Source organism: Argentina silus (assembly GCF_951799395.1).
Source record: "Argentina silus genome assembly, chromosome: 16".
NCBI classification, from domain to species: domain Eukaryota; kingdom Metazoa; phylum Chordata; class Actinopteri; order Argentiniformes; family Argentinidae; genus Argentina; species Argentina silus.
Genome location: NC_139670.1, coordinates 14,708,904 through 14,726,392, shown reverse-complemented (window position 1 = coordinate 14,726,392; position 17,489 = coordinate 14,708,904). Strand labels below are relative to the sequence as shown.

Sequence of the window (17,489 nt, the reverse complement as noted above, 5' to 3'; positions counted from 1 at the left end):
AACCCCACTTCTGTAACTCAGTAGAGGGGCATGGCCACTGTGGAACATCACTCCGTGAGGGTCTATAGTGAAACTGTTTTGTTTATCGGCAGGATTTGTTTATTCAGTCATAAGCAGGAAATGCCCTTCAAACTTTACATAGAGCATTATTTAATGTATATTGTGATAATTATCGTTACCGACCAATATGGACAAATATATTGTGATAACATTTTTGGCCATATCGACCAGCCCTACACCCAAGGGAACATTGAGTTACGGTTAGGAGGAGCAGGAACAGAAGCGGAAGCTGGTCATTTCCACTGCAACCTCATCCCTTCATTCTGCACCTTAATGGGGAGTTTACCCAAAATCCATTTTTATGTGTATTTCTGGTCAATCCACGATGCATACCGTCTCGTACTGTCATAATTTTGCGTGCAGCTACATCACAGAGTAGGTCAGTGTTTAAAAGGTTCATGGTTGAGCAACAGTATCGCAGAGGTACCGCAACAGTCAACTGGCCCTTTCCACATATTTTATTTGAGGTATTTTACCTCTGCAATATAACCACCAGGGGGAATATAACCACCAGGGGGAACATAACCACCAGGGGGATCATCGTTTATCAATTATAATGGATAGGCTTGTTGTGAAACAGTAGCTCATATCGTCTTCACTTGCCTAATTTGTGAGCTGATATTAATTGTATATTTTAATTGTCCCCCACAATGAAATCGGGGAGGGGGACTATGGATCGGTCTCTGTCCGTTCGCCACATACATTCATCTTGTGATGGTGCGGCTAAAGTGATAGATTGTTATTAAAAATGTCATAATAGGGTGCAAAGAGGAGAGTATACCTCACAACTTTTGACCAATTGACTGTTTTCAAATAATACTGTCAAATCCTTGGAAATTAATCAAATAAGCATTACAAGCTCAAGTAACTTTTCAGCCTACCTCAAATCCGTAGACTGCCTTCAAATAAACGCAAAGCTGTAAGAAGCAAGACTAATAATGAATTTAAGAAGCACTACACATTCCAGTTACCTTTTCAATCATACGTTTGAATAATTGTCACCAATTCACACAAGGAGGGGCGTTACATCATGTTTACTGTACACTTGTTTAATTTGTATTATTGTAATTTTTCATATTGAATTAACAATAATGGCAGCCTGGATAAATTATGTAAGGAGTAGCCTATGAGTTGTTGTTTCAATTTGGAAAAGGACAAACTATTGACTGAAATTATGTCCTTTTTTTACTTTCATTTAGAACAAATCATGTCTTCATGGACACTTGATAAAATGAATGGGTTATTTTCATCAAGCAATATTTCTTGACTCAGATATCGTTTTAAAAGACGAAAGATTTTTTGTGAATGTGTCTACTGTTGACGAATGAAAACAACAAATCCACTGGATTACAGGGTACAATTCCGCTTTAACATCCTTCTCATCCTGTCATAACACCGTTTTTTCCCTCTCATTCTCACACTTTTGCCTCCCTCTTCCATTTTAAGGCGCCGAGAATAATGAGGCTGAATTATCAGGGATTATGTCTTCTATTGCAAATGGCCTTGATTGGGTTCTGTATTTTATTGTCTTGGCATGGCATTTTTGCCATCATACGGAACAGAGACTTCATTCTCTCTCACTTCTACACAATACCTCTTTAAATCTCTTGCTTTTCATCTTTATAGATATTTCATCTGCTTCCACATTCTTTCCAATCTATATTGGTCTCTCTGTTTATAGATAACTTCAATTCTAGGGAATAAGAATAAAAGTAACAAGAAAAATATCTTCCAAGTGACGCTAGTTTTTCCAAAAGGATTCACCCAAGAGAGTTTTGGGCCAAGTGAGCAAGCAGTGGGAGAGATGTTGGGTTCAGTTTCACAAATCATAATTTCACATTCCTCGAACAGTACCTGAGACGTTGAGGCTAACCTGCATACTGTAGGGCTAGCAAGTTAACCTGTTATCCAGTCAATGCTGGTTTTATACACTCATAAATGGAACTCAACAGTAGATTTGACTGATTCCTCATCTGGCTGACTTCAAGTTTCAAGTGTGGTTCAGTCTGTCTACACATTAGACTATTCACTGATATGGATCTGAGCTCCAGTGACCCCAGCAATCAGCAGCCTGATTCGATCAAGGATTTAAAAAAATAAATGCATTCTTTATGTCAATCCTTAGTTAAAGAAGAAAGCCAAGAACTTTTCCAAGAACTTTTTCCTATGGATGTTAAAAAAGGTTGTTTTGTTCTCCTTTGCGAGCCATAGTCATGGTTCTGCTTTGTTAACCCTAACCCTGTTGATAGCAAGGCTACATGAAACAGGTGCAAACTTTAATGTCTGATTGTAATGTTTGATTGTAATATGAAATAAAGCGTCTTATGGTGTGTATGTGTGTGCACAAGTTGTGCAGGAGGAGTGTGTGCTCTTGTGTGTTAATACGACAAATATGTTCCAGATTACATCTTGGCAGTCATCTGTGGAGGCATCAAATGTTAAATATGGAATTCTGTGGCGTGCTGTTTTCAAAAAGTGCAGAATTGAGGTCTTATTCTCATCCATATATTTCAGACCATACAAAGCCATGTTGTCTCTGGCAGCTGAAGTGCTTCATGTTTCTGAAGGTCTGTTTTCCTACAGACAACATCGTAATCCATAAAAACACTCAGATGTGCAGATCAGAGGGCTCAATTTATGTAGTGTGTGTTGTATTCCATAAATTCCTTTCTTCAGCTACACGTCAGCATTTTTGAACATGTAGGCTACTCATATTTTCTACCTTGCAGCCTTCTAGGCCTACATCTCACTCCAACTATGTAGCTATTACTGTATGTCATAATATGTCACAGTACAAATTGTATACAGTATATTCCAGCACCCATTGTAATGTCTGGTTGTCTGTATGGTAAAGTATGGGAAGATTACATTGATTTTGCGTGTGTGTGTGTACACGTGCACAGTGTGCCTGTCTATGCATACGTGACTGACTGTGTACAATGCGGAGGGGTGGTCTGTTAGTTTTTTCCACATGGTCATAATGTATGGCTGGCCTGGCACTCTGCCCTGGGTAATTGAAAGCATGTGTCTTCAATGGAGAGGTGCCCGTTTTGCTGCCCGTCTTTGGGATTGGGGGGGGGGGGGAAAGAGGGCGATAGGGAGGCTGCAGGGCACAGTAGAAATATGTGGGATGGGTCTCCAACAGAGCGTCCAATACACACACACACACACACACACACACACACATACAGAGAAGCACCAAGTGCCAAATCCATCACCACCCTGTCTGGACTGCACAAAGGCAGATGTTCTAGGATCGTTTGTCTTTGCGCTCCGTCTTTATCGTATGTCCTTATTTGTAGTGGAATTTTGGATCTAACCTCTTTTGAAAAAGTCGTATATTTAGTATCATCATGATGACCACTGTTTCAAATGTACTGAACCCCGTGATTCTTCACTTACAGGCTCACAGGTATAGTAACATGTCAACAATACATCTAACATTCATGTTCATCCCCGCCCACCCCCCCCCCATCTCAAATGCATTGATTCAGTAAAACAGACAGACTTTTAATAGCTCAACCGCTGCTGGCGTCCTGAACAAATGACTTTTACGTGTCGATCATATTTGGAGATTATGAGTGTTTTTGGTTGGCGTCTCTGTATGTGATTCTGAACATGTAGCAACATTTCTAATTTCTAAGCCCTTAACCCCCCCCTACCCATTGTCTCTCCCTTGTGTCTTCCACAGAGGCTCATGAGTGAGGAGGGACGCCTGTCTTATCTCTTTAACGCCTTCCCCAATCATCACCATGAGCTGGAGCTTCCTGACCCGGCTGCTGGAGGAGATCCACAACCATTCCACCTTTGTGGGCAAGATTTGGCTCACTGTGCTCATTGTCTTTCGCATCGTGCTGACGGCCGTGGGTGGCGAGTCCATTTACTACGATGAACAGAGCAAGTTTGTCTGCAACTCGGGCCAGCCTGGCTGCGAGAACGTGTGCTACGACGCCTTCGCTCCGCTCTCGCACGTTCGCTTCTGGGTGTTCCAGATAATCCTGGTGGCCACACCCTCCCTCATGTACCTGGGCTACGCCGTCAACAAGATCACTCGGCGGGAGGAGAGTAGAGAGGAAGCTGGGGGGACGGGAGCTGGGGGTCTGTCCCAGCGAAGGTCCAGGAAGCTGTACTTTGGGGCGAGGAGGCAGCACCGGGGGATGGAGGAGGCAGAGGACGACCAAGAGGAGGACCCCATGATTTACGAGGTGCCAGAGGTGGAGAGCGAGGGCGGCGGAGGTGGAGGAGGAGGAGGGGGCAATGGAGGAGGCAGCGGCGGGCAGGGCAAAGGCAAGGTGCGCCACGACGGACGCCAGCGCATCAAGGAGGATGGTCTGATGCGCATCTACGTGCTGCAGCTGCTGGCGCGCTCCATGCTAGAGGTGGCCTTCCTGGGCGGGCAGTACGCCCTGTACGGCCTGGCGGTGCCCGCCACCTACGTGTGTTCTGGCCGACCCTGTCCGCACAGGGTGGACTGCTTCGTGTCGCGCCCCACCGAGAAGACCATTTTCCTACTAATCATGTATGCTGTCTCGCTGCTCTGCCTGGCGCTCAACGTGTGGGAGATGCTCCATCTGGGCGTGGGCACCATCTGCGACATCCTGCGAACCCGCCGCGGACCATTCTCAGAGGAGGACCTATACGGGCTTGGCGGGGGTCCGATGGGGCCTGGAGGGTCACCCACTCTGAACGAGGGAGGAGGAGGAGGAGGAGGAGGAGGAGGAGTGGTCAGAGAGGGCTACGGGAGCTACCCCTTCTCCTGGAATGCACCGTCAGCTCCGCCGGGCTACAACATTGCTGTCAAGCCGTCTCTGGTGCCGGGAGTGGCGCAGGACCAGCAGCTGCCTTTCACCGACCTCAGCAATGCCAAGATGGCTTGCCGGCAGAACCGCGCAAACATTGCCCAGGAGGAGCTGCGTCAGTACGTCAGTAACGAGGACAACTTCCCGTCTGGCGGTGTGGGTGACGCTCGCGGCACGTTGCAGAGGGAGATCCGGCAAGCACAGGACCGGCTGGAGGCGGCTATCCAGGCTTACAGCCAGCAGCAGAGCCACAGTAACCCAGGCAAGCCCCACCGCGACCGCAAGCACCGGCAAACCTCCAAACACACTTCCAGCAAGGCAGACCGGGGCAGCAGTAGCAACAGCAGCAGCAGCAAATCTGGAGAGGGCAAGGGCTCAGAGTGGATCTGATGGCCTGTTGGCCAGATAGGACTACTCAAATGGGACAATAATACCGTTAGCTTCTATTTTCTACAGTACTCTTCCGTAGTTAGTGCTCCATATAGAGTGTCCAGCTCCTACCTGTAGGCCTATACAGTGCAGTGCCAATACCTGAACTATTGACCACTATTGAGGTTGCGCCCTGTTGAGGCAGGGAGAAATATTTAAGCAGTGTTCCTCTACATTTACATCTTATACTGTAGTTGTTTTCGGATTTGATGTAGTCAATCACCTCAAGTAGTTTTTAGATGCGTATCCTGCTTCTTTAGTTATTTAGATGCAGCATTTAGTCAGCTTGTTTTGCCCATTGAAGCCCATTAATTTACTAGGGGTATTTAGTCATAAAACAGAACAGAGCATTTTATTATTCAACAGACACATACATTACGGTTGGCAAAGTATTTCAGAGTTCAATGCTTGTCAAAACCGCCTGGACCACTTTCAGAGTACTGGACAACTATAAGATAAATAGTAAATATAGTGGAACATTTCTTTAAGAACTAGGAATGGTGCTTGGCTGTGTACTGGCCACATCTATCTCACACATACAAGTGTGCCCAAACACAGACAGACAGACAGACAGACAGACAACACACACATACACACCATAGACAACACACACACACACTGATGCAAGCTGTACCTGACACAAAAGGAGGTAATTAATTTGTTTGACTTTTGTCACAATTTTATGAGGGGTTTTTATACCCTTTTATGTTGTGCATATGTCATGTTTGAATAAGTAGTAATAAGGGAAGATAAACAGACTTCTGTTAGTTTTAAACAGACTTCTGTTAGTTTTAAACAAACGTCTGTTTGTTTTATTATATGGGTATAACTATGCCATCTTTGCTTCCATGAAGAATGGGAGACGTTAATGCTGCAACCCTGCAATCTAAAGTGCCTTTACTCTTACAGAGAAGCTATGGAATAAAGTGTGCTTCCAAAGCTGCTCATGAGTAGTGCAACATGAACATTGTTTTTTAGAATGCTTGCAATTATATTTTCATATTTGGTGTGCTCAGTACCAACAACTGAAACCTTTTTTTCAGAGGTTTTAGCTTCATTATTGACTCTTGGGCACCAACCAGTGGTCAAAAATGTGAACTGTATTGCTTTTCACCTCATCAATGACAGTTGCTTCAGGTCCCAAGACAATCTGTTCCTCCTACTTTTCATCAACCCTCATATCAAGCTAAATAATATCTCTCTGGGCTATAACAAAGCAGCTACCATCCAAAGCCAAAGCCGAACAACAATAGAGGGAATGCAGATGGTTTTGAGTGCATATTTCTGTTTGAACTATGCCGTTTTATACCAGCAAAATAGTCTTCCGTGGTTTATCCAAATGTTTTATGCTTGAAATGTGTGTGTGAAATGTGTGTGAAATGGTTCTCTGTAGTTGTATTTCACAGTGTTACGTTTTCCAGGCAAAAGCATTTGAAGAACCCTTTAACCATTGATAGACCAGCCACTGTTTTATGAGGAACTGCCAGAGCAGATTGGAATTCTAGCCATAGTCTTAAAGAAAGGGAGAACGTTTTAAGAAGAATCAGTAATATTTTCATAATGTGTATAAGATTTAATTTTGTTAATGCGCTATTGTTACGTTTTATTGTGTTTTTGAAGAAACAATTAAGCAGCACTTTGGTTCATTTACTGTATGATTTTTGATTCATGTTACATTTCCTCAGTTTGACAATTTTACACATTACAGAGATAAAAGGAATGAACAATGTATTGTCAGTATTCTTGAAGCTGTTTGTTTGCTTTGATGTATTACTTCACGTGTTTTTACCGTAAGGTGAGGTCATGTTGTGATCTCTCCCGGCTTTGCCATTCGGCTCCATTTCCCTATTGTAGATGCTGTGTGTTTTGCTGACGTCCTTATGCCTGTGTATCGCAAAGTAGAAGATATCAGACATTGTTAATTGATGAAGACAGACATCAAAATTATACTTTTTTGTCACCAGTTATCTTTTAAATATTCACCTCATGGTGTCGGTTTATGTATCTCAACATAAGAAAAGAGGGAAACCCGACTGGGTATCAAGCTATATGTTATTTTCATTTGCCTCTTTTTTCAAATTGAAATGTTTAAAGTTGAAATCTGAGAGCCCTTGCACTGTGCCAATATTTCCATTTTGGGGAAATAATTTTGTATAAAAAAAAAAAAGAAAGAAAGTGCATGTTCTGAATAATTTTGCAAACCTGAAAGTGAATAAACTAAAAGTTCAGATTATACAGTATTTGCCTTCAGTTTTTGTGGGTACTTGCAGGGGAATTAATTGCCCTATGAGATATGGTAGTTGTAAACACAATTTCAGCTATTTGTTAAATTAGTGTGGTCCCTATTCTGGATGTTCTGTAGACAGCTCCTCTGACCATAACAACATCATGGGAGTTGGCCCATACAAATCTGGGACCAGTCGACACAATCTTTAGAATTATTTTTTTGGATGCCTGCTCAAGTGTGAACCAAGTAATTTGAATGTGTGGCCTTAAAACTCAACAATGTGGGTACAACATAATGGGCCGGTTTCACAGACAAGGCTTAAGCCTAGTCCTAGACTAAAAAGCATCTTCAGTGGCAATTTGCCATTGAAAGTGTGAATTAGTCCAGGATTAGGCTTAAGCCTTGTCTGTGAAACCGGCCCATTGAGTAATTGTTGTCTTACATTAAACTAAACTAGAATACTACTACAGAATTACTACAGACAAGTTAATTATTTAGACAAAATGTATTGGAAAAAGTGAGCATTATATATATTATATATATATATTATAAAGTGATATTATTATATTATATTATATTGTAATTGAAAATACAAAAAAAGCATATTGTTGTTCGTTTCTTTCATACAATTGGAAATTAATTTCAGTTCTGCCAAAGGGGTTTTGTTCTGCTTTTAGTTCCTAGTATGATTGTCCCCGCCGGCTTGCCATAGTCTAATGGAGGGGAGTTTGAAAAACAAGGGATTGTGTAAAAAATCGGCGGTTACATTTTAAACTAGCTTGTCGTTTGACAGTTTATTTGTGTTATATATTGGGAATTTAAAGCCAGTTTGGTAACTTACTACACTGGACGGTCACGCTTGATTACATCCCCGAGAAAGTAAGGTACGTTTTAAAGTATATCTTTCTTGCCAGTTTGTGTAACGTTAGCTTAGCCACCTCAAGCTACCTATGACAACTCATCTAGCATGCTTATCTAGCCTAGTAGTGCTAGCCTCTATTGCTAGCTTACTGCTACCCACCCAGCAAGCTAATATCTCACTAAAAGCTAGTTAATGATGTGTCTGGGTTTGTCACTTGGCTAGATTTGTCTCTGTGGCCAGCATATTAACGTTAGTAGCTGCCTGTATCAAGTGTGACTGAACCAGAGATTTTCTACAGACAGGTTTTGAGTGGACCAGCAGGACAGGCCATGCAGCAGCACCCACCCGGGGCAGGACCCCTCTTGGGAATGCTGTCCCCTGGGGCAAGAAAGCTGGAGGGGAAATCCTTTTACCTAGATGCTGTGAAGAGTCGCTCTGCAGCCCTGCTTGTAGAGGCCATCTCCCACCTTGGAGGGGTAAGGGAGCCTGGGGTGGGAGTGGGGCTCTAGAAAGGGGTCATAGATAGCCCAGAATCCAGAATCTGACAGTCACTAATGTCACTCAGACTCAGACTCTTAAAGTGCCATTTGCCGGAGAACTGACACCGCATAAAGCCTATGGAGTGAGAGTTATGGTCAGAGTTAGACCCCTCTATTTGGTGACTGGCTTCAGTCTTTGATAGGTAACCTGACACATTCTTCTTCTCCTTCACCATTGACAATTTTGGTAAAGACCATAAAACTTAGTGTATATAAGCTGTTTTAGCCACTGGACTAGAATTGTATAGGCCTGCATTCTTACTTAATTAGATAATATAAAGTCATTCACATGTGCTGGTAAATTACCACTGACCTATATTGATGGCTCTCTTGTTTTGCAGAGCATTGAGAATTTCCTGAACAAGGACGTCAGCTTTGTGGTGACTGGGAACCAGGAGGGGCTCCGGGATCGGAGGTCTGAGGTGACCCGTGGAGGATCCGATGGGATGAGTGGGGAGGTTCTCAGCACTCCTCACTTCACCAAACAGCAAGATGCCAGGCAGCGTCCAGGCACTCCCAGACCCACAGTATGACCCTCTTCTATCCTCCTCCAGTGCATTGACATGACATCATTATCATCTTGGCCATGTTGTGGTTCATGCCATTCATGGTCACTTGGATGGAGTATAGACCCAACTGTGATGCTGAGCAGCTTGCTCTGCGTGAAACTGGCATAGACAGTCAACCGACCCGTGTCACAGCCCTGTTTGTTTCTGCCTGCAGGTGTTTGGCAGCCGTGGGAAGGTCCTGCTTGAGAAAGCCATTCGCAACAATGTAAGTATACTTTATGTTAGATTACGTTGATATTTTGCATGTATTTGGCCTCATATGATATCTGGAGATGGGGATTGTCTTATTGTGGATGCAGTTGATTTTGACACACTGTCACTGTGTGGATGCCTTTATATTTTTACAGGAACGGCTTCAGAGGAGCAGTGTATTGGCCAATGCCCGCTCCTGGGGAGTGAAGATTGTGCATGTGGACGGTATCCTTTTCTCTGCAAACGCAGACGGAGAACTTCCCTACAGGCTTATGTTGTGTTTGGTCTTTTGCTGTAGTGAGCCTAAGCTGACAGCAGATGGCACCATATTGTTTCTGTACATATAACTGAGTACAGTCATGATGATCATTGAGTGTTTACAATGCGTTCGAACACTGTCACTAATGGATGTATTTCCTGATGCATTTGGTCTTAATTACAAAAATAAGCATCCTGGAGGCTTCTCCAATATGGCGAGGGAATGACGTGGCTTCCCTTGTAAGAGGCTTGGATTAAATAACCTGAGTTATTAGGTTTAGAAACTGTTTTATAGATCGGAACCTAGAACCAGAAAGGACGTCTTTTTTAATGGTATACTTCACACACAAAAGCTAGTCTTGTATTGTATGTAATGGTATGTAATCTAAGCCCAAGACATTCAGGTTTCTCAACACATGGACATTAATGAACGTGCTCCTTAATTTAGTTGAAGATTTCCTGTCGTACATGCAAGTGTTGACAGCGGAGAGCTCCAGGGTCAAACGCAGGAAATCAGAGGTAATGTGGTTTGGGTCATTAGCTTGTTTGGCCTGCTCTGTTCTCTACACTGGGGACAGAGAGGACAACCAGTGTTTTGTTTAAGAAAGGAGATTAGATTTCGGTCTTTGCGTGCCAAACTGTCCGAGAAGCATTATTAAGCATTGAAAACGTAAAAATATATATTTCGAGAAAAAAAAGTACCTGGTAAATAAAATGTATATGTAGTAACTGTTAAAATAAATAAAAACAAGTACGTAGGTCCTCCAATGAGGGAGGTGGTGGCTGGGCACAAAAAAAAAGAAAATATGAAGATATATATATATATATATATATATATATATATATATATATATATATATATATATATGTGTGTGTGTGTGTGTGTGTGTGTGTGTAATTATATAGCAAAAAAAAAAAAAAGAGTGGTGCTTTGGAAACACAGTGTGCATGTATTTGGTTAATTGAAATACAGGGCTGGCATGACTAACATTTACCCCTTTCAGCTTTTGCAGAAGAATGCCAACAAGTACCCTGCATCTCATGTTGTCAAAGGTCAGTAATAGCCATTCAGTGTGTGTATTACATTATTATCCATGAGATACATATATTAATGGCATTGTCTTCGTGCCTCCTTTGACTCATGTCTTTGTTGTACAGTACATGTCTGTTTTAACATGTGTTTTGCCTCTAACTTCACATCATTTGTTCTCTCCCTTGGTCTTTAGCTGGAGCTTTGAAGTCCCCCTACCTGAAAATTGAGGACTCATGCAGGTAGGCCTCTCTCTTCTGCCTACCCATGTGCCTTTTTATGTGGGCCCTCTCCTTACTCGTTGGGGGGGGGGGGGTTAGAAGCCAAGTGCAACCAGACGCTTCAAGTTCTCCATGGCTCCACACTGCCTGAGTTTCCCCTCTAAACATCCCTCTCAACTCCACCTGACTCCACACATCCCCTTAACCAAAGCTATATAGTGGGGGCTTGACAGGCCTTTAATATTTAATCATGAGCTTTGAGAGGAGGGGCAGAGTTAAGAGGGGTGATTCGCTGCCACTGCGTCTGCATCACAGCTGGGATTCCAGCTTTACTCACAAGCTGTCCCACGACTGGGACCAGTTGATGAAGAAAGAAGTAGTAAGCATTTAGTTTAAGACATGCAACATTAGCCATTAGGTCCTGTTGCTGAGCACTGGAACAGATGCTGTCCACAGCTCACTTGCTAATGACTGAAACCACAATGTGGGTGGTGGTGCCCTGCCCTGCATTTCTATCCTTTCTATCCTTTCCACCCCACCCGGCTAAGAGGCTAATGTTTCAGCAGGCTGATTCTCTTAATTGAACTTGTTTAGAGTACCGACAGGTAATGTGACTAAGTGCCATCAGCAAAGCTGCTCCCCAGGAGTCCATGGATCAAGTAGAGGATACGGTTTCGGTTCCACCTTGCATTTGGAAGCAGCACTACATGGACATGTTGGGATCTGGATGTGCTAAAAGCCCCTGTCAGCAGCACTGTCATTAATCAGCTGATTAAAGGGCTGTGACTAAGGGACTGGGCCCATTCGATGAGAAATTGAGCCCGACATCTGAACCTGTTATTAGTTATTTTGATATGTGCCGTAGGAGTACCTTCCACTAGTGTACAGAATATCAGTCTTGTTTGAGCTGTAGATGTACGCAGTTCAATAAATCAATCTTCTAATCAAAGTGTTTATGCTATGCAAAGTCCGCTTCACCTAAATCATAATTGTATGAAATTCTCTGATTTGTTATGTAACCAGGAAATACAAGCCCATTCACATGCAGTCCATGACCTTCCCTACTCTATGCTACTCTGGACGCTTCAGTCCCTTTGAGCCTCCTCCACCTCCACGACCTGAGACAGTCAAGGAACAGGGGCCAAAGAAAGCCAGGTTTGTGACACACGCACATATACATTGAACAGGTCACACATCCTAACATTACCTGCGAAGTCAAGTCAATAGCAGGTTTCCAGTGTGAGAAATCTCAAAACTAGTGTTTTTCTCTTTCTGTTGGTGTCCTAAAACTTCATTTTCTGGATTAGGTGATGCAGCAAAGCCTTTGTAGTGAGGAAATGCAAATTCACACAACACTTTTGTGTTTGTTTGTTTGTTTTTTTACCAGAGAGGGGAGTACCAGCAAGGACAAGCCTCAAACCCCGTTCCCACTTATCCCCTCACCTTTCCGTCCACGTAAAAAGAATCTTGGCTACTGCGAATGCTGTCATGAACCATTTAAGGATCAGGATGAGGTGAGACTGTTGGTGTCTATACGTTTGTGTCTGTTTCGTGTTTACATCTGCCTGTTGTCTCTGTTTTGGTCTGTCTGTGTTTACATCTCGCCATGTCTGTGGTTAGCCCCCCGCTTATTGTTTTTTTACTCTGTCCGGCAGCACTTGCAGTCGGACCAGCACCGTGGCTTTGTGCAGGACTCCTCCAACTTCAGCGTGGTGGACCAGCTGGTGGCTGACTTGCAGCCAGGCTTCGACTCCTACCCACCGGAGCCAGCACCAGACCTGATGAGGTGAGCTTGAGCTGGAGCCTTCACCTGCAATGCCTTGGTACTCCAATGAGAACCACGTTATGATTCATTGCATTTATGCAGCTCTTCACTAGGTCTCAGATTTACATTTTGCATGTCGGTAGTCCACCCCATCCACCACCAATGAATAGCATTTGCCAGTGAATACCTTTCTTTGATGCCCAAAAGGGTATCTGTCAGAAATAATAATAATTGATAGTGTTTGTTCCTGTTGTCAAACACATGGAATGAAATGGTTTTGTGATGTCTGCTGTCCTCCCAGGTCGGTGACCCCCTCACCTCTGCCACCCCCCAGCCCCTTTGAGTTAGAGACCCATGCTAACAGTGAGACTGAGCATGCCATCCAGGCTCTGCTGACACAAGTCTCACCATCCAACACCCTGGACCAGATGGATCTTCTCACCAGGCCTCCCACCCCCAGCCTAGCAGCTCCACCACCTGACGCTCAGCCTCTCTTTTCCTGCCCAGACACTTTTGGTCAGCCATTCAGCCCCTACTCCCAGCCTCCCATCCTCAGCCCCCAAACCATGGATTCTGTCTACATTCTTGACGCCCTGTCTGAGCATCCCAACCCCTACTCTCTGCCCCCTGTCCTCAGCCCCCAAGTCCTGCTCCAGCCCCAGAATCCTCACCAGCTTACAGAGGATGAAGATATGGAAATGAGCAACCTCATTTCAGCATCTGAAGAGGTGGAGCCAGCTCCGCAGACTGTCCTGGCTGTGTCAGTCCATGTACCCACCCCTTTCCTCCCTTATGATGGTGAGGACCATACTAGTTGGGTAATGGGATTAAACCAAGATGGTCCGGACCACAGTTTGGCGCGGTCAGGGGTCGGAGCAAGTAGGTCTTGTTTTCTCCCACGGCTCTGGAGCACCACGGTGAACCCAAAGAAACGCAGCAGGTCAGTCAGCCCAGACCTGAATGCCAGTAAGAGGAGAAAGTCTTCCCTGACCAAGTGTCAGAGGTCAGACCCCATCTATGGCTCTAGCGCTGGCTTGACCAGACAGGAACATCAGCTGTTAATCTCTTCCATACATACTGAATATGAGCTTGTGGCGAAGACCTGCTCCCTTCCCAAAGAACCATCCTACCAAAGCCCAGTGGATACCTGTTGTACTGCGGATCATAAACCTATCGTGGAGCGGCTTGATGTCAGTGGAAGTCCACAGATGATCTCACAGGCACAACAGGGGATCGACTCTGGGCGCACTTTCATCCCATCAGCCAGTTGCTTTTCTGTGCCCAACTCCAGCCTGGATCATGCCACCTGGCCTTCCTTGCAGGGAGACTGGACCACCAATTTATTAAATGGGGAAGTGTTGGCTTCAAAACCTCAAGTTTCAATCACCTCCCCTTCCCTTTGTATTATGAACTTCCCCCAGTTGCCAATGCAGGCGATGGAAGACCCTTCATGTCATAGGGACCCCTCTATGGACATTGGTACTGGCCAGCAGCACTGCCTAGTAGCCCCAAACACCAGGCTATTCTTTCCCCCTCTCTTCCCCTCCAGAGATAAAACCCACTGCCCACCCTCCAGCCAAGACTCTCACCCCTCCCTCTCCCAGTCCTTCTCATCAGTCTGCATCGAATCAGCTCTCCTCCCCAACCTGTCCACCCTCTCTCCCTCGTCTTCCGACTCGGACTGGGACTGCGAGCTCCTGTCCCGACTCGCCCCAGCTCCTGCACTTCCTCTCCAGAGGACAGGGGGGAGCTGTGGGCTGGATCTGGAAATGCTGCAGAAACCCTGCAACTGGACACACAACACCAGCTATGAGTCACGCCTTTGCTCAGCTCTGCAGCCTCCCTCTCCACCGCCGTCCCTGTGTGGAGAAGCCACTGAGCCGTCGTTGTTCTCGAGAACTGTAATGCAAAGTCTAGAAGTACAAAATTGACTTGGGTTTAATAGGCACAATTCATGTTTGTGAAAGTGCTTCTCTAAAGAGAGCCTGCTACTCCTCACCCCACCTCTGCACTGCCCATATTGCACTCTGTCATTGCTAGATCCATATTCATCTAACAACATCAGCCAGTACATAAAAAAAACATGCTAAACAGCTAAAGTATTGACTAGGAATCTCAGAAATTGTGTGTTCAGGTATTTCCTGCAAAGATAATTGATGATGTATACCGCAGAGGGTCACAATGAACACTGGTCATTATAACACTGACTTACAAGGATGTGGAGAAGATCCTGTGTCCTTGTTTAAGCCCATCCCTAATCCTCTAGTGCTTTTAAAGCCCAAGCCCATATTTTGTGTCTCCTGCTGACTTTTGTCTTTCAGCAGCAATCTCCGGGAACACACGATGGTATTGAGAATTTAATGAGGCTTTGCTGGAGGGGGCATTACTCAATTAGCTTAAGTGCTGCGTCTGGACCTGGTCCCACTTGCACCGGTGTTGATGGTCAAACAGGCTAAGCGTTAAGTGAGTGAAGGACTCTATATCCCCGAGCCAGAAAACTGTCTTGATTAATCTGGAATGGCTCCCTTTCCTTTTGAAGGTGATCCAAAATGACTAGGCAGGTGAAAGGGATATGGTGGGCTTTCTGCAGTGCGTTCCACCCAGAGGCATGCAACATATGGTTTTCACTGTTCAATGTTCTGGAAGGATCACCTTAAAGAGGGAATGAAGTCATTGGAGAGATTTTTAATTTACAAATTGGTCTAAGCCTCGAAGTCCAAAGCAGACAATGCAGCAAACAATAGTGGCCACCTGGCTCATTTGCTGCCTTTCTCTTTATAGTGTGACTGACTGCTTGGGGTGCAGTCAACAACTCCCCATTGAAGGATATTGTTCTAGTAAAATGCTTCAAATTAATTAATTTCTATTGTCTTGGATGCTATGGTTTATTGGCCCTTCGATTTTACAGAGCACTGCCCTAGCTTATGATGCTGCCTCAAGATACTCTTATCATTCAAACACATTCAGAAAATATTGCAATTCCTCTCTACCTCAATGTGGACCTTTGTCTAAGTTTCAGCACTTTGCCAGATTCCACTCAATTTATTTAACTGATTATGTTGAACATGTTGCATCTCAAAATCAAGGGACTAAGTATTATTTTTTAATTTTTTTTTCAATTTCTGAAAAGTTGACAGATTGCCTAAAATGTGAATTAATCATGTCTCGTTTAAATAAATGTTTTAAATTCACACATTTACGTTTCTTTACTATTGACATTGCTTGCATGTCAATTCAATGCAATGCGTCATCATAGGGAGAGAGAAACAACCTCATGTACATTTGTGTATTGATAAAGTTCTATTGTACTAAGTAACTGACAGGGAGTGTGGGCAATGAGTAGACACACAAGCAAGGTTATGAGGTTTCTCAGGCATTTTTTATTTTTGGGGGATGGTACTACCTTCCAAGCTTTATATGTATTGAAGTCAATGTCTTTATGTCTTTAGGGAAGAGTTCGCTGAGCCTTCAAGACAGAGGGTGGTGGAAAATAGCAGCCACATGACTTTCTGTGGTCAGGCGCTAGCAGGTCTCAGAAGAGTCTGTAGGGGGAGACAGAAAGGTTGCGTCTCATCTTGTTAGGGTCCTTCCAATTTCTCCACTGGTGTGAGGCTCAAGCTGACTTGATTAGAGAATTCTGTGACTGCGCCTCACTGTCTGTGAGTTCTCTCTCTCTCTTTCTCTCTCTCTCTCTCTCTCTCTCTCTCTCGTGCGTCAACAGTGTGAATGCTATGCTATTTGCCAGTTGAGAAATGCAGCAGGGATCTCCATACAATGGATGACTTGGTAAAGCTGCTGACTGAATTTGAGTTGCCCACGCTTTCCCCATCTCTTAGTACTTAACACACTGTTACTACATGTACATAGATTTCATGTACGGTTTGGGACTTACATGTTAAGAATCTAACCAACATGTATCTGTTGCTGTAATGCCTGATTTATACTATAGAATTCCTACCATACACCAATGCAATACTGTGTGTGCTTTAAAGGAAAAATAAACAAAGACAAATGGAGATAGTTGCTGTAGTGACTGGAGCTGTCCATGGTGCTGAACTGGGTGCATTTCAGCCACACGTACACTCACCGAGAACTTTATTAGGAACACCTGTACGCGTTCTCATGGTGGAGGTGGTGTAATGGTGTGGGGAATGTTTTCTTGGCACACTTTGGGCCCGTTAATACCAATCAATCATCGCTTGAATGCCACAGCCTATTTGAGTATTGTTGCTGTTCATGGCCACAATTTACCCATCTTCCATCTTCTAATACTTCCAGCATGATAATGCACCATGTCACAAAGCAAAAGTCATCTCAAACTGGTTTCATGAACATGACAATGAGTTCAGTGTTCTTCAGTGGCCTTCCCAGTCACCGGATCTGAATCCAATAGAACACCTTTGGGATGTGGTTGAACGGGAGATTCAGAGCTTGAAAATCTGCAGGAATTGTGTAAGGCAATCATGTCATCATGGACCAGATTCTCAAAGGAATTTTTCCAACATCTCTTGGAATCAATGCCACGAAGAATTGAGGCT

The 17,489-nt window shown here is 44.2% G+C and overlaps 1 protein-coding gene across 1 annotated transcript; it reads left to right on the top strand.

The window, feature by feature from the left end:
• Window positions 1–3,812: 3,812 nt before the first annotated feature.
• LOC310816840 (gap junction gamma-1 protein-like) lies at window positions 3,813–5,249 on the top strand (the record flags this gene model as incomplete). The annotated part of the gene is made up of 1 exon (XM_083687153.1): window positions 3,813–5,249. One exon carries the CDS (start codon window positions 3,813–3,815, stop codon window positions 5,247–5,249), a length of 1,437 nt encoding a protein of 478 aa, XP_083543279.1.
• Window positions 5,250–17,489: the final 12,240 nt, after the last annotated feature.